The following is a 24913-nucleotide window of genomic DNA, read 5'->3' as shown; positions in this document are numbered from 1 at the left end:
GATGACTTTCCTTTAACGTGAAATTAAAACACTTCTGCAGTAGGGGGAGTAAGTGTTCCCTCATAGCCTTATACCACTCAGGTGGAAATCCATCAGTGCCAGGGGATTTATTGGAGTTTAGGCTAGAAATGGCTTCATCTATTTCTTCTTGTGTTATTGGTGAAATTAGTTTTTTATTCATCATTGTGTCAATTGAGGGGAGGTCTAGTGATTCCAAAAAATCAACAATTGTTTGTTTATCTGCCCTGTCCGGTTGGGAGTATAGTGATTTAAAATGTGTTTCAAATGCATTCTGTATGCTATCCATATTACTGGTAATTTTATTTGTAACTGGGTCTCTAATTTTATATATGGTGTTTTCGGCCTGTTGTTTTTTAAGCCTCCAGGCTAAAAGCCTCGACGCCTTAGGGCCAGCCTCGTAATATCTTTGCTTCATAAATCTTAGATTTTTTTCCACTTCTTCACTCAGTACTTTGTCTATTTCTTGTTTAATATTTTTTATTTGGTTTTTTATTGTAGGTTCCTTGTTTGTAACATGCGCTTGTTCTAACTCCCTCAGTTGTTCTTGTAGTTTCGAAAAATGTTCAGCCTTTGCCTTTTTTATCCTAGCTGTTCGGGCTATAATTTTCCCTCTGAGAACCGCTTTAGCTGCATCCCACAATATACCTGGGTCCACGTCTCCCCTGTCATTATCCTGTAAATATTCAGTTAGGTCTGATTCCATTTCTTCTCTAAATACAGCATTATTTAAAAGGCTGGTATTCATTCTCCAAAGTGTTTTTCTCCTTCTACCATCTAAATGAAAAGTCAAGTATACCCCTGAGTGATCAGAAAGGTCTCTCTGGCCCACTCTGCACTCCTTCAACCTGTGCAAGTCTGCATTGAACACAAATATATAATCTAGTCTTGTATGAACAGAATGTCTTGCACTAAAGAAAGTGTACCCTGGGGCTGATCCATGCATGGCACGCCACACATCAATTAAACCCAAGTCTGCTAATACCTTTTTAATGCGTTTTTCTGTAGGGGTTCTCTTTCTCTTTTTGTTTGTTGAGTCCGAGTCATGGAGCGTAGCATTTAAGTCACCACCAAAAAACAAAGTACCATATGATTCAGCTGCGATCAAATCAAATATTTTTTTGTAGAAAGACATAGTACTGCCCGGGGGAGCATAGACATTAAATAATGTAACTTCTTTTTGGTCCAACTTTCCCTTCAATAGAACATATCTGCCCTCTTTATCAATTATTTTGGATATGAGTTCAAACTGAATCGAGTTAGAAATCAGGATAGCAACCCCTCTTTTTTTACCGTTTTTATATGAGGAGAAATAAGTGTTCCTAAACCCCATTTTCTTTAATTTTTCGTGTTCTGCATCAGACAGGTGTGTTTCCTGCCAGAAAGCAATATTTATCTTCTCCTTCTTCATTTTTTATATCATTTTGCTCCTTTTAATGGGGCTATTTAACCCATTTACATTTAGGGATAATAAGTTATAATGTTGAAGATTCATATTTTTTTTTGCATTGAACCCTGTGTGAGTAATACTACAGCCCCAACAAGCGAGCCCTGTAATCTAGATTTTGAACAAATAGGTAACCTAGACCTCAAGCCTGTGGTTCCAACAAAAACCTGCATTTCAAAGAACATACATTGTACCTGTAACAACAACAGCCCGGACCTCAGCAGAAAACAAAAACAAAAAGACAATAAAACAGAACAAAAAAAACACAGAGAATTTCCTAGGGAAATAAAAGACATCTGTATGTCTTTAAAGTAATGAGGGGATCTGGCCACTAGGTGGGGCCCCTCTCTAGCTAATCGAACAAGCAAAAAAAAGAAGTGGCGTCAGTTCACAGTACAAGTATCAGCCCGTAATCATTACTTTTTTAAACGTATTCAAAGGATATTTATCATTTGTATGATTAACTGTATCACACACCGTGTTCCAAGAGGTCGGAGATAGGTCGTTCACCTCTTATCAGGACGTTTCTCCAAGACTCCAACTTCTCCTGTATCGTCAGAGTCCGTCCTGCGGTATTCACTCAGCCTCTCTCGAACCTGTTGTTGAAAGCGCTGTTTAGCTCCTTGCGACGCACGTCTGGGTCCCACTATCTCCCAAGGCAGAAGTTGGGTCAGCGCCTCCGCAGTCATGCCCTTCTTCTTCTTGGTGGTGGCCGGGACGATATCACCGATGTCGATTCCTCTCTTCCGCAAGTCCTCCGCTGCTTGTAGTGCGCTGTCGTAAACAACGGCACCAGTGTCCAATTCAACTCTCATTCTGGTCATCGGGGTTTGAAATCGTATCTTCTTCTGTAGTAGGGCTTTTTTAACAGGAACATATTCTTTTCTCTTTTTTTGCACTTCGTCTGTGTAATCATGATCGAAATACACCCGTTTTCCATTAATGCACGGCCCAGGCTTTTTCTTCCAAGCGGTGTGGATGACTCTCTCCTTCACTGTGAATTGAAGAAATCGAATCACCATAGAGCGTGGCGGGGCGGTCGCGGGGGGCTTTGGTCCGACCCTGTGGGCTCGCATAATTCCTAAGCTCTGGTTTTGACCCAAATCCAAGTCCCCAAGTTCAGTCTTTATCAAATTTTCAACAAACTTGATTGTGGAGCCCCCCTCCTCCGCCAGTTCAGCCCCTTCAGGAATGGAGTATATTCTTATGTTTTCGCGTCTGGAGTACCCTTCCATAAAATAAACTTTATCTTGTAGTACCTGTTGGTCGGATAGCAGTTGAAGAAGAGTGTCCTTGACACCAATGTCCCATCTTTCCATATTAGCAAGGCCTTCCTCCATTTCCCCGACACGTTTCACTGCTCCGTCCAGCCGGTCCGTCGAATCCTGTATTTTCTGGTTTATTTCAGTCTTAAACTCCTCCATTTGTTTTTTAATATCTTCTCGGAAGCCTATACGGAATTCAGCGAGATCTTTTTTCAGTTCGGCTTGCATTGTAGCCAAACCCGCGGTCATAACTTCACTCACAACTTTGCGAAGTGAATCCGCCATCTCCATGTCGGGACACCGGGCTATGCTGTTGCCGCCTCCATCTTGTCCTGCTGTTGTTTTCCCAGCGTTCGCGTCCTCCTCGTTCCTCTGTTCAACAGCGGTGTTTCTTAACTCATATTTTTTTTTTTTACCCTGATTCTTTTCCCCATTCATTATTCACTCAGTTTGTATAAATCTGGATGTATAAAACTTACTAAATTAGGGGAATATATGGGCTGATACCCGGAGCTCTGTTACTAAGCTGCCATCTTGTGTAGCGTCACCGGAAACTCTCCGGGATTCGCATGTCTTAATGACTGTTGGTAGGGCGTTCCACATTTCCGCAAAACGTCTGCCTTTCAGGATTTTCAAGGCAAAAAAAGCAAAGCTTTGTCAACACTCTGCCTTAATTTACTGCACTTCAAGCACGCACGCACGCACGCGCACACACACACACACACAGCGTGTGTTTATGCAAGTATGAAGTGGCCGTCGGACGAAACTGTAGAGGTTTGAAAATAATGTTCCTTTGGACCTTGTCCCTTACCGAGAATCCGAAATAGTTCCATACCACAAGTTATTTTTGGGAACTAGCCCTTCCTCAACCTCCACTCGCTCGACATCTGAGTATAATTGGCCGTCCATTTAATTCGTCTTTCTTTACATATTGTTCTGTGCACTGCAGAGCGCAGTGAGTGTAGACAAACTCGAGTCCTGTTTCCCTCTGCCCAGAAGAAAGGGGACGGGGACTCTGGGAGTGCTCAGAACAAAACTGATCTATAAGCAACAATGCCTTGCATTGCGGTGCAGTAGCGACGCGTTGTTAGCTTGTAGATTTGTTATATTAACATCTATGTTGTCATTTCAGGGGAGAAAGGTAACCTAGTAGACTAAACATCTATGTTGTCATTTCAGGGGAGAAAGGTACCCTAGTAGACTAAACATCTATATTGTCATTTCAGGGGAGTAAGGTACCCTAGTAGACTAAACATCTATATTGTCATTTCAGGGGAGAAAGGTACCCTAGTAGACTAAACATCTATATTGTCATTTCAGGGGAGAAAGGTACCCTAGTAGACTAAACATCTATATTGTCATTTCAGGGGAGTAAGGTACCCTAGTAGACTAAACATCTATGTTGTCATTTCAGGGGAGTAAGGTACCCTAGTAGACTAAACATCTATGTTGTCATTTCAGGGGAGAAAGGTAACCTAGTAGACTAAACATCTATATTGTCATTTCAGGGGAGAAAGGTACCCTAGTAGACTAAACATCTATATTGTCATTTCAGGGGAGAAAGGTACCCTAGTAGACTAAACATCTATATTGTCATTTCAGGGGAGAAAGGTACCCTAGTAGACTAAACATCTATGTTGTCATTTCAGGGGAGAAAGGTACCCTAGTAGACTAAACATCTATATTGTCATTTCAGGGGAGAAAGGTACCCTAGTAGACTAAACATCTATGTTGTCATTTCAGGGGAGAAAGGTAACCTAGTAGACTAAACATCTATATTGTCATTTCAGGGGAGAAAGGTACCCTAGTAGACTAAACATCTATGTTGTCATTTCAGGGGAGAAAGGTAACCTAGTAGACTAAACATCTATATTGTCATTTCAGGGGAGAAAGGTAACCTAGTAGACTAAACATCTATGTTGTCATTTCAGGGGAGAAAGGTACCCTAGTAGACTAAACATCTATGTTGTCATTTCAGGGGAGAAAGGTACCCTAGTAGACTAAACATCTATGTTGTCATTTCAGGGGAGAAAGGTAACCTAGTAGACTAAACATCTATGTTGTCATTTCAGGGGAGAAAGGTACCCTAGTAGACTAAACATCTATGTTGTCATTTCAGGGGAGAAAGGTACCCTAGTAGACTAAACATCTATGTTGTCATTTCAGGGGAGAAAGGTACCCTAGTAGACTAAACATCTATGTTGTCATTTCAGGGGAGAAAGGTACCCTAGTAGACTAAACATCTATGTTGTCATTTCAGGGGAGAAAGGTACCCTAGTAGACTAAACATCTATGTTGTCATTTCAGGGGAGAAAGGTACCCTAGTAGACTAAACATCTATGTTGTCATTTCAGGGGAGAAAGGTACCCTAGTAGACTAAACATCTATATTGTCATTTCAGGGGAGAAAGGTAACCTAGTAGACTAAACATCTATGTTGTCATTTCAGGGGAGTAAGGTACCCTAGTAGACTAAACATCTATGTTGTCATTTCAGGGGAGTAAGGTACCCTAGTAGACTAAACATCTATGTTGTCATTTCAGGGGAGTAAGGTACCCTAGTAGACTAAACATCTATGTTGTCATTTCAGGGGAGAAAGGTACCCTAGTAGACTAAACATCTATGTTGTCATTTCAGGGGAGAAAGGTACCCTAGTAGACTAAACATCTATATTGTCATTTCAGGGGAGAAAGGTACCCTAGTAGACTAAACATCTATGTTGTCATTTCAGGGGAGAAAGGTACCCTAGTAGACTAAACATCTATATTGTCATTTCAGGGGAGAAAGTTAACCTAGTAGACTAAACATCTATATTGTCATTTCAGGGGAGAAAGGTACCCTAGTAGACTAAACATCTATGTTGTCATTTCAGGGGAGAAAGGTACCCTAGTAGACTAAACATCTATATTGTCATTTCAGGGGAGAAAGGTACCCTAGTAGACTAAACATCTATATTGTTATTTCAGGGGAGAAAGGTACCCTAGTAGACTAAACATCTATGTTGTCATTTCAGGGGAGAAAGGCACCCTGAGCCACGGCTCTGTGGTGGACGGGAGGTTCGAGGGATTCATCCAGACCTTCCAGGGAACGTTCTACGTTGAGCCTGCAGAAAGACACCTGAAGGACAAAGATGTCCCTTTTCACTCTGTGATCTACCATGAAGACGATATCAGTGAGTCTAATACCATGTTAAATACCATGTTAAATACTATAAATACGATGTTAAATACCATAAATACCATGTTAAATCACTCTGTGATCTACCATGAAGACGATATCAGTGAGTCTATTCATAGTTATTTAAATATTAGTTAACATATTAAATAATAGTTATTAACATATTTAAATATGAGTATTAACACATTAAATAATAGTTATTAACATATTTAAATATTACCACAATGTGTGTAATATGTGCTCCTCATCAGATTACCATAATGTGTGTAATATGTGCTCCTCATCAGATTACCATAATGTGTGTAATATGTGCTCCTCATCAGATTACCATAATGTGTGTAATATGTGCTCCTCATCAGATTACCATAATGTGTGTAATATGTGCTCATCAGATTACCATAATGTGTGTAATATGTGCTCCTCATCAGATTACCATAATGTGTGTAATATGTTCTCCTCATCAGATTACCATAATGTGTGTAATATGTGCTCCTCATCAGATTACCATAATGTGTGTAATATGTGCTCCTCATCAGATTATCCACATAAGTACGGACCAGAGGGAGGCTGTGCTGACAGTTCAGTGTTCGAGAGGATGAAGAAATACCAGAACTCTGGAGTAGAACAGCCTCTAGAACCTGCTGTAGAGCAACCTGTTGGACCAGAACAACCTCTAGAATCTGCTGTAGAGCAACCTGTTGGACCTGAACAACATCTAGAACCTGCTGTAGAGCAACCTGTTGGACCAGAACAACCTCTAGAACCTGCTGTAGAGCAACCTGTTGGACCAGAACAACATCTAGAACCTGCTGTAGAGCAACCTGTTGGACCAGAACAACATCTAGAACCTGCTGTAGAGCAACCTGTTGGACCTGAAGAACATCTAGAACCTGAAGAACATCTAGAGCCTCAGGTCTGTTTAATGTTAACTTCATACAATAATATGAAGTAATACGTAGAGGGTAGAGGAGTAGAGGAGCGTCTAGAACCTCTAGAACCTGAAGAACCTCAGGTAATTTATTACATTTAGACATTTATTACATTTGGACATTTATGGTGGCGGTAACTTCACCATTATGCCGATTTTGACCGAATAGAGCGAATCTGGCGATGTCATTTCCGGTTAAACGGATCACAACATCCGCTAGCTTTCTGCACTGTGTTACAGTCTGGGATGCTAAGCTGTGTTACAGTCTGGGATGCTAAGCTGTGTTACAGTCTGGGATGCTAAGCTGTGTTACAGTCTGTGTTACAGTCTGTGTTACAGTCTGTGTTACAGTCTGTGTTACAGTCTGGGATGTGTTACAGTCTGTGTTACAGTCTGTGTTACAGTCTGTGTTACAGTCTGGGATGTGTTACAGTCTGTGTTACAGTCTGTGTTACAGTCTGTGTTACAGTCTGGGATGTGTTACAGTCTGTGTTACAGTCTGTTACAGTCTGTGTTACAGTCTGGGATGTGTTACAGTCTGTGTTACAGTCTGTGTTACAGTCTGTGTTACAGTCTGTGTTACAGTCTGTGTTACAGTCTGTGTTACAGTCTGGGATGCTAAGCTGTGTTACAGTCTGGGATGCTAAGCTGTGTTACAGTCTGGGATGCTAAGCTGTGTTACAGTCTGGGATGCTAAGGCCTGTGTTACAGTCTGGGATGCTAAGCTGTGTTACAGTCTGGGATGCTAAGCTGTGTTACAGTCTGGGATGCTAAGCTGTGTTACAGTCTGGGATGCTAAGACTGTGTTACAGTCTGGGATGCTAAGCTGTGTTACAGTCTGGGATGCTAAGACTGTGTTACAGTCTGGAATGCTAAGCTGTGTTACAGTCTGGGATGCTAAGCTGTGTTACAGTCTGGGATGCTAAGACTGTGTTACAGTCTGGGATGCTAAGCTGTGTTACAGTCTGGGATGCTAAGCTGTGTTACAGTCTGGGATGCTAAGACTGTGTTACAGTCTGGGATGCTAAGCTGTGTTACAGTCTGGGATGCTAAGACTGTGTTACAGTCTGGGATGCTAAGACTGTGTTACAGTCTGGGATGCTAAGACTGTGTTACAGTCTGGGATGCTAAGACTGTGTTACAGTCTGGGATGCTAAGCTGTGTTACAGTCTGGGATGCTAAGCTGTGTTACAGTCTGGGATGCTAAGCTGTGTTACAGTCTGGGATGCTAAGCTGTGTTACAGTCTGGGATGCTAAGCTGTGTTACAGTCTGGGATGCTAAGGCCTGTGTTACAGTCTGGGATGTGTTACAGTCTGTGTTACAGTCTGGGATGCTAAGCTGTGTTACAGTCTGGGATGCTAAGCTGTGTTACAGTCTGGGATGCTAAGCTGTGTTACAGTCTGGGATGCTAAGCTGTGTTACAGTCTGGGATGCTAAGCGATCATCGTTTATTTGAATATCTAACTCAAATTAAGCTCTAATCAAGCACCGAATATCTCATTTTACGCAGCAATGCACATAAAGACTTGAGGTTGCGTGCGTGACCGTGCACGCAAGGATTTCGGCCGGTTTTAGGTAGATTACATCGGCCGTTAGCCAAAATAGCCAAAAGTTGCTACATTAAGCCCCCGATTATAGGGAATAAAACAATTACGTCAATAGCGCCAAGGGAAATAAGAGGGTTAATACTTTCAGCGCCATTGCCGAAAACCTTTGTCAATTGAAGCCTAATTTTGAACGCCATTGCCGAAGCCCTTCGGCAATTGCGCTTATATAGTGCGTTTGATTGCTCGAGCCAAAATGCTACTTACGTTAGCCGGTTAGCTAGCTGTGTTGTTAGCACAGCACTGGATCGCCCATCTTAGATCGTCGTCGCCATAATAATCCATTCTATCCATTTCTTTCAATCGCCTGTATCTCCTATTCCTTGTCCCAGATGGCATTTTGGTCAAAACAATGTTTCTTTGACGGCACAGAGCTGACGATCTGGAGCTCTGCAGAGGTCCGGTCTGGATTCACAATGTAAACAAGGCCGGCCCAGCTCCGTGTAAATTCCTAATTTAGGACTACTGCGAGTGGAGCGGAAATGGCGGCTTTTCAAAATAAGACCTCAATTAAAAAAATGCTGGCATGAATTAGATCCTAATTTTTCAATAAATGATAGCGCTGAAAGGGTTAATTTAATGTGTTCTAGCAGCAGAATTCTGAGACACCCTAATAATATATCAGCGCAAAATCTGTCTTGGAAGATCCACCCATCGACTGATCTAATATACGGCAACCTTCCCTGTGTTTCTTCACTAGTCGACCCATCGACTAATCTAATATACGGCAACCTTCCCCGTGTTTCTACACTAGTCCACCCATCGACTGATCTAATATACGGCAACCTTCCCCGTGTTTCTACACTAGTCCACCCATCGACTGATCTAATATACGGCAACCTTCCCTGTGTTTCTTCACTAGTCCACCCATCGACTAATCTAATATACGGCAACCTTCCCCGTGTTTCTACACTAGTCCACCCATCGACTGATCTAATATACGGCAACCTTCCCCGTGTTTCTACACTAGTCCACCCATCGACTGATCTAATATACGGCAACCTTCCCTGTGTTTCTTCACTAGTCCACCCATCGACTAATCTAATATACGGCAACCTTCCCCGTGTTTCTACACTAGTCCACCCATCGACTGATCTAATATACGGCAACCTTCCCTGTGTTTCTTCACTAGTCCACCCATCTAGTCCACCCATCGACTAATCTAATATACGGCAACCTTCCCTGTGTTTCTACACTAGTCCACCCATCGACTAATCTAATATACGGCAACCTTCCCCGTGTTTCTACACTAGTCCACCCATCGACTGATCTAATATACGGCAACCTTCCCCGTGTTTCTACACTAGTCCACCCATCGACTGATCTAATATACGGCAACCTTCCCCGTGTTTCTACACTAGTCCACCCATCGACTAATCTAATATACGGCAACCTTCCCCGTGTTTCTTCACTAGTCCACCCATCGACTAATCTAATATACGGCAACCTTCCCTGTGTTTCTTCACTAGTCCACCCATCGACTAATCTAATATACGGCAACCTTCCCTGTTTTTCTACACTAGTCCACCCATCGACTAATCTAATATACGGCAACCTTCCCTGTGTTTCTTCACTAGTCCACCCATCGACTAATCTAATATACGGCAACCTTCCCTGTGTTTCTTCACTAGTCTACCCATCGACTAATCTATTATACGGCAACCTTCCCTGTGTTTCTTCAATAGTCCACCCATCGACTAATCTAATATACGGCAACCTTCCCCGTGTTTCTTCACTAGTCCACCCATCGACTAATCTAATATACGGCAACTTTCCCCGTGTTTCTTCACTAGTCCACCCATCGACTAATCTAATATACGGCAACCTTCCCCGTGTTTCTTCACTAGTCCACCCATCGACTAATCTAATATACGGCAACCTTCCCCGTGTTTCTACACTAGTCCACCCATCGACTAATCTAATATACGGCAACCTTCCCGTGTTTCTTCACTAGTCCACCCATCGACTAATCTAATATACGACAACCTTCCCGTGTTTCTACACTAGTCCACCCATCGACTAATCTAATATACGGCAACCTTCCCCGTGTTTCTACACTAGTCCACCCATCGACTAATCTAATATACGGCAACCTTCCCCGTGTTTCTTTACTAGTCCACCCATCGACTAATCTTAATATACGGCAACCTTCCCCGTGTTTCTTCACTAGTCCACCCATCGACTAATCTAATATACGGCAACCTTCCCTGTGTTTCTACACTAGTCCACCCATCGACTAATCTAATATACGGCAACCTTCCCCGTGTTTCTACACTAGTCCACCCATCGACTAATCTAATATACGGCAACCTTCCCCGTGTTTCTACACTGACAATGAGGTTATATCTTCCCTTCTTCTCTGCAGTCCTGCCTCAGGGAGGACCAGAGGTAGAAAGCTGTCGTTCCCTGATGTCATCGCTAGGGACACATGATGTCATCGCTAGGGACACATGATGTCATCGCTAGGGACACATGCTTCAGTGAGCAGGAACTGGGGATGGCAATGAAGGACCGGGAAGTCTGGCATAGCATTGTGGAATCCATGATCTCGACCGCGGTCGAAAAATGATGATGATGAATATATCACGTTATTAGATAGATAATGTATTGATATGTTATATATTCTATATAATACTATAACATGTTATTAGATAGATAATGTATTGATATGTTATGTATTCTATCAGCATTCAGAGACAGACTGTCCTAATGAGGAAGAGGAGGATGGTCCATTATAATGATAGATAATGTATTTATTCTATATTTCATGTGTTTTAGCAGACAGACTCTGTCCTAATGAGGAAGAGGAGGATGATTCAGGTGGAGAAGAACACCTGTCAGCTCTTCATCCAGACCGACCATCTGTTCTACAAATACTATCACACCAGGGAGGCTGTGATCGCCCAGGTACACACTACACACTACTACACACACAATACTATCACACCAGGGAGGTGTGATGTATTGATATACATTTGTATATACAAATGTATATTGTATGGTATTGTTATTGTATACATTGTTGTGACCGCAGGTCGGGCCTGCTGCCCCAAAGGTATTAGTGCAACCGCGCCCGGCAGCCAAAACTAGAGTTCTCAACAGGCCCGAAAATGAAGGCCCCTCATCAAACCCTGTACACTCAAGACACTGCCCCGGCTGCCACCCTTAGATCTCCATATATGGAGCTGATTTGTTCTGACATTCCATATGTTGATCTGACCTCATCAAACCCTGTACACTCAAGACACGCTCCATATATGGCCGGTACAGAATTAATTCCATGTTGGTCTGATCCCCCATTCCAAAGCGCCAGCTTTATTGTATTGTATTGTAATAGTATTGTAATGTTGTATTTCAGATCTCCAGTCATGTTAAAGTCATCGACGCCATCTATCAGGGAACAGACTTCATGTTGTATTGTTATTGTATTCATGTATTGTATTGTAATAGTATTGTAATGTTGTATTTCAGATCTCCTCTCATGTTAAAGCCATCGACGCCATCTATCAGGGAACAGACTTCATGTTGTATTGTTATTGTATTCATGTATTGTATTGTAATAGTATTGTATTGTATTGTAATAGTATTGTAATGTTGTATTTCAGATCTCCTCTCATGTTAAAGCCATCGACGCCATCTATCAGGGAACAGACTTCATGGGAATCAGAAACATCAGCTTCATGGTGAAAAGAATCAGGGTGAGTCTGAGCCTAAAAGAATCAGGGTGAGTCTGAGCCTAAAAGAATCAGGGTGAGTCTGAGCCTAAAAGAATCAGGGTGAGTCTGAGCCTAAAAGAATCGGGGTGAGTCTGAGCCTAAAAGAATCAGGGTGAGTCTGAGCCTAAAAGAATCGGGGTGAGTCTGAGCCTAAAAGAATCAGGGTGAGTCTGAGCCTAAAAGAATCAGGGTGAGTCTGAGCCTAAAAGAATCAGTGTGAGTCTGAGCCTAAATGTTCCCATTTTTGAGGCCATACTCTGAAAGGCCACGCTGAAGTCTCAACAAGGCCTCCAGACTTCCATTGAAGTGAATAGCAGGGGGTGGGGCTGTCATTAAAGTTTAAGCACCACAGTGCTAATGAATAATCATTCATCCATATATTAAGTGAGAATGTACAAACATTCCAGGGTCATTTCACCCATGTTCCAACTCTGTGATAACTCAGATACCTTTACATCTCTGACAGCTAATACACCAGATATTGTTGTGGTTGATCCAGAGAAGTGTCTGTATTAGTGATAGCAGCACCTTTGACCCCAGCTTAGAGGAAGCCTTTATGACCAAGGTCATAAAATACCAACCACTTCTACATAACATCTCAGAGCTGGGCTAATAGGTGCAGACTATTTGGCAGCCTAGGGCATTATACCCACAGACTGGTTGTTAGAGGGTTCCTACAACTTGGGATGCCCAAAGTGTCTGCTATAATCGGCAGCCGTCATATATGGCGGAGATGTTGTTACTTATTCCAATAGAGTACTGAGTGACATGCCTGTTGTATCATGAAAACACATGCCATGATTTTGCAGTACTCTAATGCACCTATATTGGTGTGTGTGTGTGTGTGTGTGTGTGTGTGTGTGTGTGTGTGTGTGTGTGTGTGTGTGTGTGTGTGTGTGTGTGTGTGTGTGTGTGTGTGTGTGTGTGTGTGTGTGTGTGTGTGTGTGTGTGTGTGTGTGTGTGTGTGTGTGTGTGTGTGTGTGTCGTGACAGATCAACACTACCAGTGATGAGCGTGACCGCTCCAACCCGTTCCGCTTCGCCAACATCGGAGTGGAGAAGTTTCTGGAGCTGAACTCTGAACAGAACCACGACGACTACTGTCTGGCCTACGTCTTCACTGACCGAGACTTCGATGACGGAGTCCTGGGTCTGGCCTGGGTGGGAGCGCCTGCAGGTATACCTACCATCTAAACCCTAAACCCTACCCCCTAAACATGACCCCTAACCCCCTACGTCCTCACTGACCGGGACTTTAATGACGGAGTTCTGGGTCTGGCCTGGGTGGGAGCGCCTGCAGGAACCCCTAAACATGACCCCTAACCCCCTACGTCCTCACTGACCGGGACTTTAATGACGGAGTTCTGGGTCTGGCCTGGGTGGGAGCGCCTGCAGGAACCCCTAAACATGACCCCTAACCCCCTAACCCTCACCAAGCCCTGGTCATAACCGTATTCTACTACCAGGCAGCTCAGGGGGAACTGTGAGAAGAGTAAACAGTATTGTGTGTGTATTATGACAGTATTGTGTGTGTATTATGACAGTATTGTGTGTGTATTATGACAGTATTGTGTGTGTATTATGACAGTATTGTGTGTGTATTATGACAGTATTGTGTGTGTATTATGACAGTATTGTGTGTGTATTCATCCAGGCAGCTCGGGGGGCATCTGTGAAGTCCAAGCTGTATTTTAACTATATTTTAACTGTATTTAACTGTATTGTGTGTGTATTTTAACTGTATTTAACAGTATTGTGTGTATTTTAACTGTATTTAACTCTATTTAACAGTATTGTGTGTATTTTAACTGTATTTAACAGTATTGTGTGTATTTTAACTGTATTTAACTCTATTTAACAGTATTGTGTGTGTATTTTAACTGTATTTAACAGTATTGTGTGTGTATTTTAACTGTATTTAACAGTATTGTGTGTATTTTAACTGTATTTAACTGTATTTAACAGTATTGTGTGTATTTTAACTGTATTTAACTGTATTTAACTGTATTTAACAGTATTGTGTGTGTATTTTAACTGTATTTAACAGTATTGTGTGTATTTTAACTGTATTTAACTGTATTTAACAGTATTGTGTGTATTTTAACTGTATTTAACTGTATTTAACAGTATTGTGTGTATTTTAACTGTATTTAACTGTATTTAACAGTATTGTGTGTGTATTTTAACTGTATTTAACAGTATTGTGTGTATTTTAACTGTATTTAACTGTATTTAACAGTATTGTGTGTATTTTAACTGTATTTAACTGTATTGTGTGTATTTTAACTGTATTTAACAGTATTGTGTGTATTTTAACTGTATTTAACTGTATTTAACAGTATTGTGTGTATTTTAACTGTATTTAACTGTATTTAACAGTATTGTGTGTACTTTAACTGTATTTAACTGTATTTAACTGTATTGTGTGTATTTTAACTGTATTTAACAGTATTGTGTGTATTTTAACTGTATTTAACTGTATTTAACTGTATTTAACAGTATTGTGTGTGTGTGTGTGTGTGTGTGTGTGTGTGTGTGTATTCATCCAGGCAGTTCGGGGGGGATCTGTGAGAAGTCCAAGCTGTATTCGGACGGTAAGAAGAAGTCTCTGAACACGGGGATCATCACGGTACAGAACTATGCCTCCCACGTTCCTCCCAAAGTCTCTCACATCACCTTTGCTCACGAAGTGGGACACAACTTCGGTTCCCCGGTGAGTCCAGCGCGTGTGTGTGTGCGTGCGTGCGTGCGTGCGTGCGTGCGTGCGTGCGTGCGTGCGTGCGTGCGTGCGTGCGTGCGTGCGTGCGTGCGTGCGTGCCTGTTCAATCTCAGCATGATTCAGGCTCAGAGTGTACTCCAGAAGAGTTGAAGTTTCAGGACAAGAAGGAGAAAGGAAACTACATCATGTACTGTGTGTGTGTGTGTGTGTGTGTGTGTGTGTGTGTGTGTGTGTGTGTGTGTGTGTGTGTGTGTGCGCTCTCTCAGCATGACTCAGGCACTGAGTGCACTCCGGGAGAATCTAAAGTTCAGGACAAGAAGGAGAAAGGAAACTACATCATGTACGCCAGAGCAACGTCAGGAGACAAACTGAACAACAACAAGTTCTCTCTGTGCAGCGTCAGGAACATCAGCCAGGTTCTGGACAAGAAGAGAGGAAACTGTTTCGTTGGTGAGAAACCCTGACCTTCTAAACACTAACCCTAAGACCATATAGTTTAACTATGTAACCTTGAGGAACATCAGGTTCTGGACAAGAAGAGAGGAAACTGTTTCGTTGGTGAGAACCATAGAGAGCTCTCCGTCTAGAGTCTGGACAGTCTATCTGCTGTAACGGTCTAGTCTGGAACTAGGAGAGGAGTGTGACTGTGGATATTCTGACCAGTGTATATATGTGTTACAGAGACAGTCCAGTGTTAACAGTATGTTCTATATTCTATATTTTCCAGAGAGTGGTCAGTCTATCTGTGGTAACGGTCTAGTGTTAACAGTATATTATATATGTTCCAGAGAGTGGTCAGCCTATCTGTGGTAACGGACTAGTGGAGCCAGGAGAGGAGTGTGACTGTGGATATTCTGACCAGTGTATATATATTTTCCAGAGAGTGTTCAGCCTATCTGTGGTAACGGACTAGTGTTAACAGTATATTATATATTATTTATGTTCCAGAGAGTGGTCAGTCTATCTGTGGTAACGGACTAGTGTTAACAGTATATTATATATGTTCCAGAGAGTGGTCAGCCTATCTGTGGTAACGGACTAGTGTTAACAGTATATTATATATGTTCCATAGAGTGGTCAGCCTATCTGTGGTAACGGACTAGTGTTAACAGTATATTATATATGTTCCAGAGAGTGGTCAGTCTATCTGTGGTAACGGACTAGTGTTAACAGTATATTATATATTATTTATGTTCCAGAGAGTGGTCAGCCTATCTGTGGTAACGGACTAGTGTTAACAGTATATTATATATTATTTATGTTCCAGAGAGTGGTCAGTCTATCTGTGGTAACGGACTAGTGTTAACAGTATATTATATATGTTCCAGAGAGTGGTCAGTCTATCTGTGGTAACGGACTAGTGTTAACAGTATATTATATATGTTCCATAGAGTGGTCAGTCTATCTGTGGTAACGGACTAGTGTTAACAGTATATTATATATTATATATGTTCCAGAGAGTGGTCAGTCTATCTGTGGTAACGGACTAGTGTTAACAGTATATTATATATGTTCCATAGAGTGGTCAGTCTATCTGTGGTAACGGACTAGTGTTAACAGTATATTATATATGTTCCATAGAGTGGTCAGTCTATCTGTGGTAACGGACTAGTGTTAACAGTATATTATATATGTTCCAGAGAGTGGTCAGTCTATCTGTGGTAACGGACTAGTGTTAACAGTATATTATATATGTTCCAGAGAGTGGTCAGTCTATCTGTGGTAACGGACTAGTGTTAACAGTATATTATATATGTTCCAGAGAGTGGTCAGCCTATCTGTGGTAACGGACTAGTGTTAACAGTATATTATATATGTTCCAGAGAGTGGTCAGTCTATCTGTGGTAACGGACTAGTGTTAACAGTATATTATATATGTTCCATAGAGTGGTCAGTCTATCTGTGGTAACGGACTAGTGTTAACAGTATATTATATATGTTCCATAGAGTGGTCAGTCTATCTGTGGTAACGGACTAGTGTTAACAGTATATTATATATGTTCCAGAGAGTGGTCAGTCTATCTGTGGTAACGGACTAGTGTTAACAGTATATTATATATGTTCCAGAGAGTGGTCAGTCTATCTGTGGTAACGGACTAGTGTTAACAGTATATTATATATGTTCCAGAGAGTGGTCAGTCTATCTGTGGTAACGGACTAGTGTTAACAGTATATTATATATTATTTATGTTCCATAGAGTGGTCAGCCTATCTGTGGTAACGGACTAGTGTTAACAGTATATTATATATGTTCCATAGAGTGGTCAGTCTATCTGTGGTAACGGACTAGTGTTAACAGTATATTATATATTATATATGTTCCATAGAGTGGTCAGCCTATCTGTGGTAACGGACTAGTGTTAACAGTATATTATATATGTTCCAGAGAGTGGTCAGCCTATCTGTGGTAACGGACTAGTGTTAACAGTATATTATATATGTTCCAGAGAGTGGTCAGTCTATCTGTGGTAACAGACTAGTGTTAACAGTATATTATATATGTTCCAGAGAGTGGTCAGTCTATCTGTGGTAACGGACTAGTGTTAACAGTATATTATATATGTTCCAGAGAGTGGTCAGTCTATCTGTGGTAACAGACTAGTGTTAACAGTATATTATATATGTTCCAGAGAGTGGTCAGTCTATCTGTGGTAACAGACTAGTGTTAACAGTATATTATATATGTTCCAGAGAGTGGTCAGTCTATCTGTGGTAACAGACTAGTGTTAACAGTATATTATATATGTTCCATAGAGTGGTCAGTCTATCTGTGGTAACGGACTAGTGTTAACAGTATATTATATATGTTCCAGAGAGTGGTCAGTCTATCTGTGGTAACGGACTAGTGTTAACAGTATATTATATATGTTCCAGAGAGTGGTCAGTCTATCTGTGGTAACGGACTAGTGTTAACAGTATATTATATATGTTCCAGAGAGTGGTCAGTCTATCTGTGGTAACGGACTAGTGTTAACAGTATATTATATATTATTTATGTTCCATAGAGTGGTCAGCCTATCTGTGGTAACGGACTAGTGTTAACAGTATATTATATATGTTCCATAGAGTGGTCAGTCTATCTGTGGTAACGGACTAGTGTTAACAGTATATTATATATTATATATGTTCCATAGAGTGGTCAGCCTATCTGTGGTAACGGACTAGTGTTAACAGTATATTATATATGTTCCAGAGAGTGGTCAGCCTATCTGTGGTAACGGACTAGTGTTAACAGTATATTATATATGTTCCATAGAGTGGTCAGTCTATCTGTGGTAACGGACTAGTGTTAACAGTATATTATATATGTTCCAGAGAGTGGTCAGTCTATCTGTGGTAACGGACTAGTGTTAACAGTATATTATATATGTTCCATAGAGTGGTCAGTCTATCTGTGGTAACGGACTAGTGTTAACAGTATATTATATATTATATATGTTCCAGAGAGTGGTCAGCCTATCTGTGGTAACGGACTAGTGTTAACAGTATATTATATATGTTCCATAGAGTGGTCAGCCTATCTGTGGTAACGGACTAGTGTTAACAGTATATTATATATGTTCCATAGAGTGGTCAGTCTATCTGTGGTAACGGACTAGTGTTAACAGTATATTATATATGTTCCAGAGAGTGGTCAGTCTATCTGTGGTAACGGACTAGTGTTAACAGTATATTATATATGTTCCAGAGAGTGGTCAGTCTATCTGTGGTAACGGACTAGTGTTAACAGTATATTATATATTATATATGTTCCAGAGAGTGGTCAGTCTATCTGTGGTAACGGACTAGTGTTAACAGTATATTATATATGTTCCAGAGAGTGGTCAGCCTATCTGTGGTAACGGACTAGTGTTAACAGTATATTATATATGTTCCAGAGAGTGGTCAGCCTATCTGTGGTAACGGACTAGTGTTAACAGTATATTATATATGTTCCAGAGAGTGGTCAGTCTATCTGTGGTAACGGACTAGTGTTAACAGTATATTATATATGTTCCAGAGAGTGGTCAGTCTATCTGTGGTAACGGACTAGTGTTAACAGTATATTATATATTATATATGTTCCAGAGAGTGGTCAGTCTATCTGTGGTAACGGACTAGTGTTAACAGTATATTATATATTATATATGTTCCAGAGAGTGGTCAGTCTATCTGTGGTAACGGACTAGTGTTAACAGTATATTATATATGTTCCAGAGAGTGGTCAGCCTATCTGTGGTAACGGACTAGTGTTAACAGTATATTATATATGTTCCAGAGAGTGGTCAGTCTATCTGTGGTAACGGACTAGTGTTAACAGTATATTATATATGTTCCATAGAGTGGTCAGTCTATCTGTGGTAACGGACTAGTGTTAACAGTATATTATATATTATATATGTTCCAGAGAGTGGTCAGTCTATCTGTGGTAACGGACTAGTGTTAACAGTATATTATATATTATATATGTTCCAGAGAGTGGTCAGTCTATCTGTGGTAACGGACTAGTGTTAACAGTATATTATATATGTTCCATAGAGTGGTCAGCCTATCTGTGGTAACGGACTAGTGTTAACAGTATATTATATATGTTCCATAGAGTGGTCAGCCTATCTGTGGTAACGGACTAGTGTTAACAGTATATTATATATGTTCCATAGAGTGGTCAGTCTATCTGTGGTAACGGACTAGTGTTAACAGTATATTATATATGTTCCATAGAGTGGTCAGCCTATCTGTGGTAACGGACTAGTGTTAACAGTATATTATATATGTTCCATAGAGTGGTCAGTCTATCTGTGGTAACGGACTAGTGTTAACAGTATATTATATATGTTCCATAGAGTGGTCAGTCTATCTGTGGTAACGGACTAGTGTTAACAGTATATTATATATTATATATGTTCCAGAGAGTGGTCAGCCTATCTGTGGTAACGGACTAGTGTTAACAGTATATTATATATTATATATGTTCCAGAGAGTGGTCAGCCTATCTGTGGTAACGGACTAGTGTTAACAGTATATTATATATGTTCCAGAGAGTGGTCAGTCTATCTGTGGTAACGGACTAGTGTTAACAGTATATTATATATGTTCCATAGAGTGGTCAGTCTATCTGTGGTAACGGACTAGTGTTAACAGTATATTATATATGTTCCAGAGAGTGGTCAGTCTATCTGTGGTAACGGACTAGTGTTAACAGTATATTATATATGTTCCAGAGAGTGGTCAGCCTATCTGTGGTAACGGACTAGTGTTAACAGTATATTATATATGTTCCATAGAGTGGTCAGTCTATCTGTGGTAACGGACTAGTGTTAACAGTATATTATATATGTTCCAGAGAGTGGTCAGCCTATCTGTGGTAACGGACTAGTGTTAACAGTATATTATATATGTTCCATAGAGTGGTCAGTCTATCTGTGGTAACGGACTAGTGTTAACAGTATATTATATATGTTCCATAGAGTGGTCAGCCTATCTGTGGTAACGGACTAGTGTTAACAGTATATTATATATGTTCCAGAGAGTGGTCAGCCTATCTGTGGTAACGGACTAGTGTTAACAGTATATTATATATGTTCCAGAGAGTGGTCAGCCTATCTGTGGTAACGGACTAGTGTTAACAGTATATTATATATGTTCCAGAGAGTGGTCAGTCTATCTGTGGTAACGGACTAGTGTTAACAGTATATTATATATGTTCCATAGAGTGGTCAGTCTATCTGTGGTAACGGACTAGTGTTAACAGTATATTATATATGTTCCATAGAGTGGTCAGTCTATCTGTGGTAACGGACTAGTGTTAACAGTATATTATATATGTTCCAGAGAGTGGTCAGTCTATCTGTGGTAACGGACTAGTGTTAACAGTATATTATATATGTTCCAGAGAGTGGTCAGCCTATCTGTGGTAACGGACTAGTGTTAACAGTATATTATATATGTTCCAGAGAGTGGTCAGTCTATCTGTGGTAACGGACTAGTGTTAACAGTATATTATATATGTTCCAGAGAGTGGTCAGCCTATCTGTGGTAACGGACTAGTGTTAACAGTATATTATATATGTTCCAGAGAGTGGTCAGTCTATCTGTGGTAACGGACTAGTGTTAACAGTATATTATATATGTTCCATAGAGTGGTCAGTCTATCTGTGGTAACGGACTAGTGTTAACAGTATATTATATATGTTCCATAGAGTGGTCAGTCTATCTGTGGTAACGGACTAGTGTTAACAGTATATTATATATGTTCCATAGAGTGGTCAGTCTATCTGTGGTAACGGACTAGTGTTAACAGTATATTATATGTTATATATGTTCCAGAGAGTGGTCAGTCTATCTGTGGTAACGGACTAGTGTTAACAGTATATTATATATGTTCCATAGAGTGGTCAGTCTATCTGTGGTAACGGACTAGTGTTAACAGTATATTATATATGTTCCAGAGAGTGGTCAGTCTATCTGTGGTAACGGACTAGTGTTAACAGTATATTATATATGTTCCAGAGAGTGGTCAGCCTATCTGTGGTAACGGACTAGTGTTAACAGTATATTATATATGTTCCAGAGAGTGGTCAGTCTATCTGTGGTAACGGACTAGTGTTAACAGTATATTATATATGTTCCAGAGAGTGGTCAGCCTATCTGTGGTAACGGACTAGTGTTAACAGTATATTATATATGTTCCAGAGAGTGGTCAGCCTATCTGTGGTAACGGACTAGTGTTAACAGTATATTATATATTATATATGTTCCATAGAGTGGTCAGTCTATCTGTGGTAACGGACTAGTGTTAACAGTATATTATATATTATATATGTTCCAGAGAGTGGTCAGTCTATCTGTGGTAACGGACTAGTGTTAACAGTATATTATATATGTTCCAGAGAGTGGTCAGTCTATCTGTGGTAACGGACTAGTGTTAACAGTATATTATATATGTTCCAGAGAGTGGTCAGCCTATCTGTGGTAACGGACTAGTGTTAACAGTATATTATATATTATATATGTTCCAGAGAGTGGTCAGCCTATCTGTGGTAACGGACTAGTGTTAACAGTATATTATATATGTTCCAGAGAGTGGTCAGTCTATCTGTGGTAACGGACTAGTGTTAACAGTATATTATATATGTTCCATAGAGTGGTCAGTCTATCTGTGGTAACGGACTAGTGTTAACAGTATATTATATATGTTCCAGAGAGTGGTCAGCCTATCTGTGGTAACGGACTAGTGTTAACAGTATATTATATATGTTCCATAGAGTGGTCAGTCTATCTGTGGTAACGGACTAGTGTTAACAGTATATTATATATGTTCCATAGAGTGGTCAGTCTATCTGTGGTAACGGACTAGTGTTAACAGTATATTATATATGTTCCATAGAGTGGTCAGTCTATCTGTGGTAACGGACTAGTGTTAACAGTATATTATATATGTTCCAGAGAGTGGTCAGTCTATCTGTGGTAACGGACTAGTGTTAACAGTATATTATATATGTTCCAGAGAGTGGTCAGCCTATCTGTGGTAACGGACTAGTGTTAACAGTATATTATATATGTTCCAGAGAGTGGTCAGTCTATCTGTGGTAACGGACTAGTGTTAACAGTATATTATATATGTTCCATAGAGTGGTCAGTCTATCTGTGGTAACGGACTAGTGTTAACAGTATATTATATATGTTCCATAGAGTGGTCAGTCTATCTGTGGTAACGGACTAGTGTTAACAGTATATTATATATGTTCCAGAGAGTGGTCAGCCTATCTGTGGTAACGGACTAGTGTTAACAGTATATTATATATGTTCCAGAGAGTGGTCAGCCTATCTGTGGTAACGGACTAGTGTTAACAGTATATTATATATGTTCCAGAGAGTGGTCAGCCTATCTGTGGTAACGGACTAGTGTTAACAGTATATTATATATGTTCCAGAGAGTGGTCAGCCTATCTGTGGTAACGGACTAGTGTTAACAGTATATTATATATGTTCCAGAGAGTGGTCAGTCTATCTGTGGTAACGGACTAGTGTTAACAGTATATTATATATGTTCCATAGAGTGGTCAGTCTATCTGTGGTAACGGACTAGTGTTAACAGTATATTATATATGTTCCATAGAGTGGTCAGTCTATCTGTGGTAACGGACTAGTGTTAACAGTATATTATATATGTTCCATAGAGTGGTCAGTCTATCTGTGGTAACGGACTAGTGTTAACAGTATATTATATATGTTCCAGAGAGTGGTCAGCCTATCTGTGGTAACGGACTAGTGTTAACAGTATATTATATATTATATATGTTCCAGAGAGTGGTCAGTCTATCTGTGGTAACGGACTAGTGTTAACAGTATATTATATATGTTCCAGAGAGTGGTCAGCCTATCTGTGGTAACGGACTAGTGTTAACAGTATATTATATATGTTCCAGAGAGTGGTCAGTCTATCTGTGGTAACGGACTAGTGTTAACAGTATATTATATATGTTCCAGAGAGTGGTCAGTCTATCTGTGGTAACGGACTAGTGTTAACAGTATATTATATATGTTCCAGAGAGTGGTCAGCCTATCTGTGGTAACGGACTAGTGTTAACAGTATATTATATATGTTCCAGAGAGTGGTCAGTCTATCTGTGGTAACGGACTAGTGTTAACAGTATATTATATATGTTCCAGAGAGTGGTCAGTCTATCTGTGGTAACGGACTAGTGTTAACAGTATATTATATATGTTCCAGAGAGTGGTCAGTCTATCTGTGGTAACGGACTAGTGTTAACAGTATATTATATATGTTCCATAGAGTGGTCAGCCTATCTGTGGTAACGGACTAGTGTTAACAGTATATTATATATGTTCCATAGAGTGGTCAGTCTATCTGTGGTAACGGACTAGTGTTAACAGTATATTATATATGTTCCATAGAGTGGTCAGCCTATCTGTGGTAACGGACTAGTGTTAACAGTATATTATATATGTTCCATAGAGTGGTCAGTCTATCTGTGGTAACGGACTAGTGTTAACAGTATATTATATATGTTCCAGAGAGTGGTCAGTCTATCTGTGGTAACGGACTAGTGTTAACAGTATATTATATATTATATATGTTCCAGAGAGTGGTCAGTCTATCTGTGGTAACGGACTAGTGTTAACAGTATATTATATATGTTCCAGAGAGTGGTCAGTCTATCTGTGGTAACGGACTAGTGTTAACAGTATATTATATATGTTCCAGAGAGTGGTCAGTCTATCTGTGGTAACGGACTAGTGTTAACAGTATATTATATATGTTCCAGAGAGTGGTCAGTCTATCTGTGGTAACGGACTAGTGTTAACAGTATATTATATATTATATATGTTCCATAGAGTGGTCAGTCTATCTGTGGTAACGGACTAGTGTTAACAGTATATTATATATTATATATGTTCCAGAGAGTGGTCAGTCTATCTGTGGTAACGGACTAGTGTTAACAGTATATTATATATGTTCCATAGAGTGGTCAGTCTATCTGTGGTAACGGACTAGTGTTAACAGTATATTATATATGTTCCAGAGAGTGGTCAGTCTATCTGTGGTAACGGACTAGTGTTAACAGTATATTATATATGTTCCATAGAGTGGTCAGTCTATCTGTGGTAACGGACTAGTGTTAACAGTATATTATATATTATATATGTTCCATAGAGTGGTCAGTCTATCTGTGGTAACGGACTAGTGTTAACAGTATATTATATATTATATATGTTCCAGAGAGTGGTCAGCCTATCTGTGGTAACGGACTAGTGTTAACAGTATATTATATATGTTCCAGAGAGTGGTCAGTCTATCTGTGGTAACGGACTAGTGTTAACAGTATATTATATATGTTCCAGAGAGTGGTCAGTCTATCTGTGGTAACGGACTAGTGTTAACAGTATATTATATATGTTCCATAGAGTGGTCAGTCTATCTGTGGTAACGGACTAGTGTTAACAGTATATTATATATGTTCCAGAGAGTGGTCAGTCTATCTGTGGTAACGGACTAGTGTTAACAGTATATTATATATGTTCCAGAGAGTGGTCAG

At 40.3% G+C, this 24913-nt stretch overlaps 1 protein-coding gene across 6 annotated transcripts in view; it reads left to right on the top strand.

Annotated features, from left to right (window-relative positions):
* LOC306918346 (disintegrin and metalloproteinase domain-containing protein 10-like) overlaps window positions 1-24913 on the top strand; it is a 76039-nt gene that overhangs the window by 15024 nt on the left and 36102 nt on the right. For 2 of the 6 annotated variants that reach the window (XR_013789325.1, XM_079531238.1), the window contains exons 4-10: window positions 5743-5901; window positions 6443-6819; window positions 11218-11346; window positions 12045-12137; window positions 13148-13331; window positions 14704-14867; window positions 15140-15323. Coding sequence is in view for 5 of the 6 variants with exons in the window: in XM_079531238.1 (XP_079387364.1) it covers window positions 5743-5901; window positions 6443-6819; window positions 11218-11346; window positions 12045-12137; window positions 13148-13331; window positions 14704-14867; window positions 15140-15323 (1290 nt within the window). In the remaining variant the exon portion in view is untranslated. The remainder of the gene's footprint in view (window positions 1-5742; window positions 5902-6442; window positions 6820-11217; window positions 11347-12044; window positions 12138-13147; window positions 13332-14703; window positions 14868-15139; window positions 15324-24913) is intronic. The other 4 variants (XM_079531242.1, XM_079531241.1, XM_079531240.1 and 1 more) reach the window with 4 other exon arrangements.

The sequence above is a fragment of the Electrona antarctica genome, assembly GCF_951216825.1.
Source record: "Electrona antarctica genome assembly, contig: scaffold_93, whole genome shotgun sequence".
Taxonomy (NCBI): Eukaryota; Metazoa; Chordata; class Actinopteri; order Myctophiformes; family Myctophidae; genus Electrona; species Electrona antarctica.
Note: the sequence above shows the minus strand (reverse complement) of the source record. Positions and strands in the feature narration are given on the sequence as shown.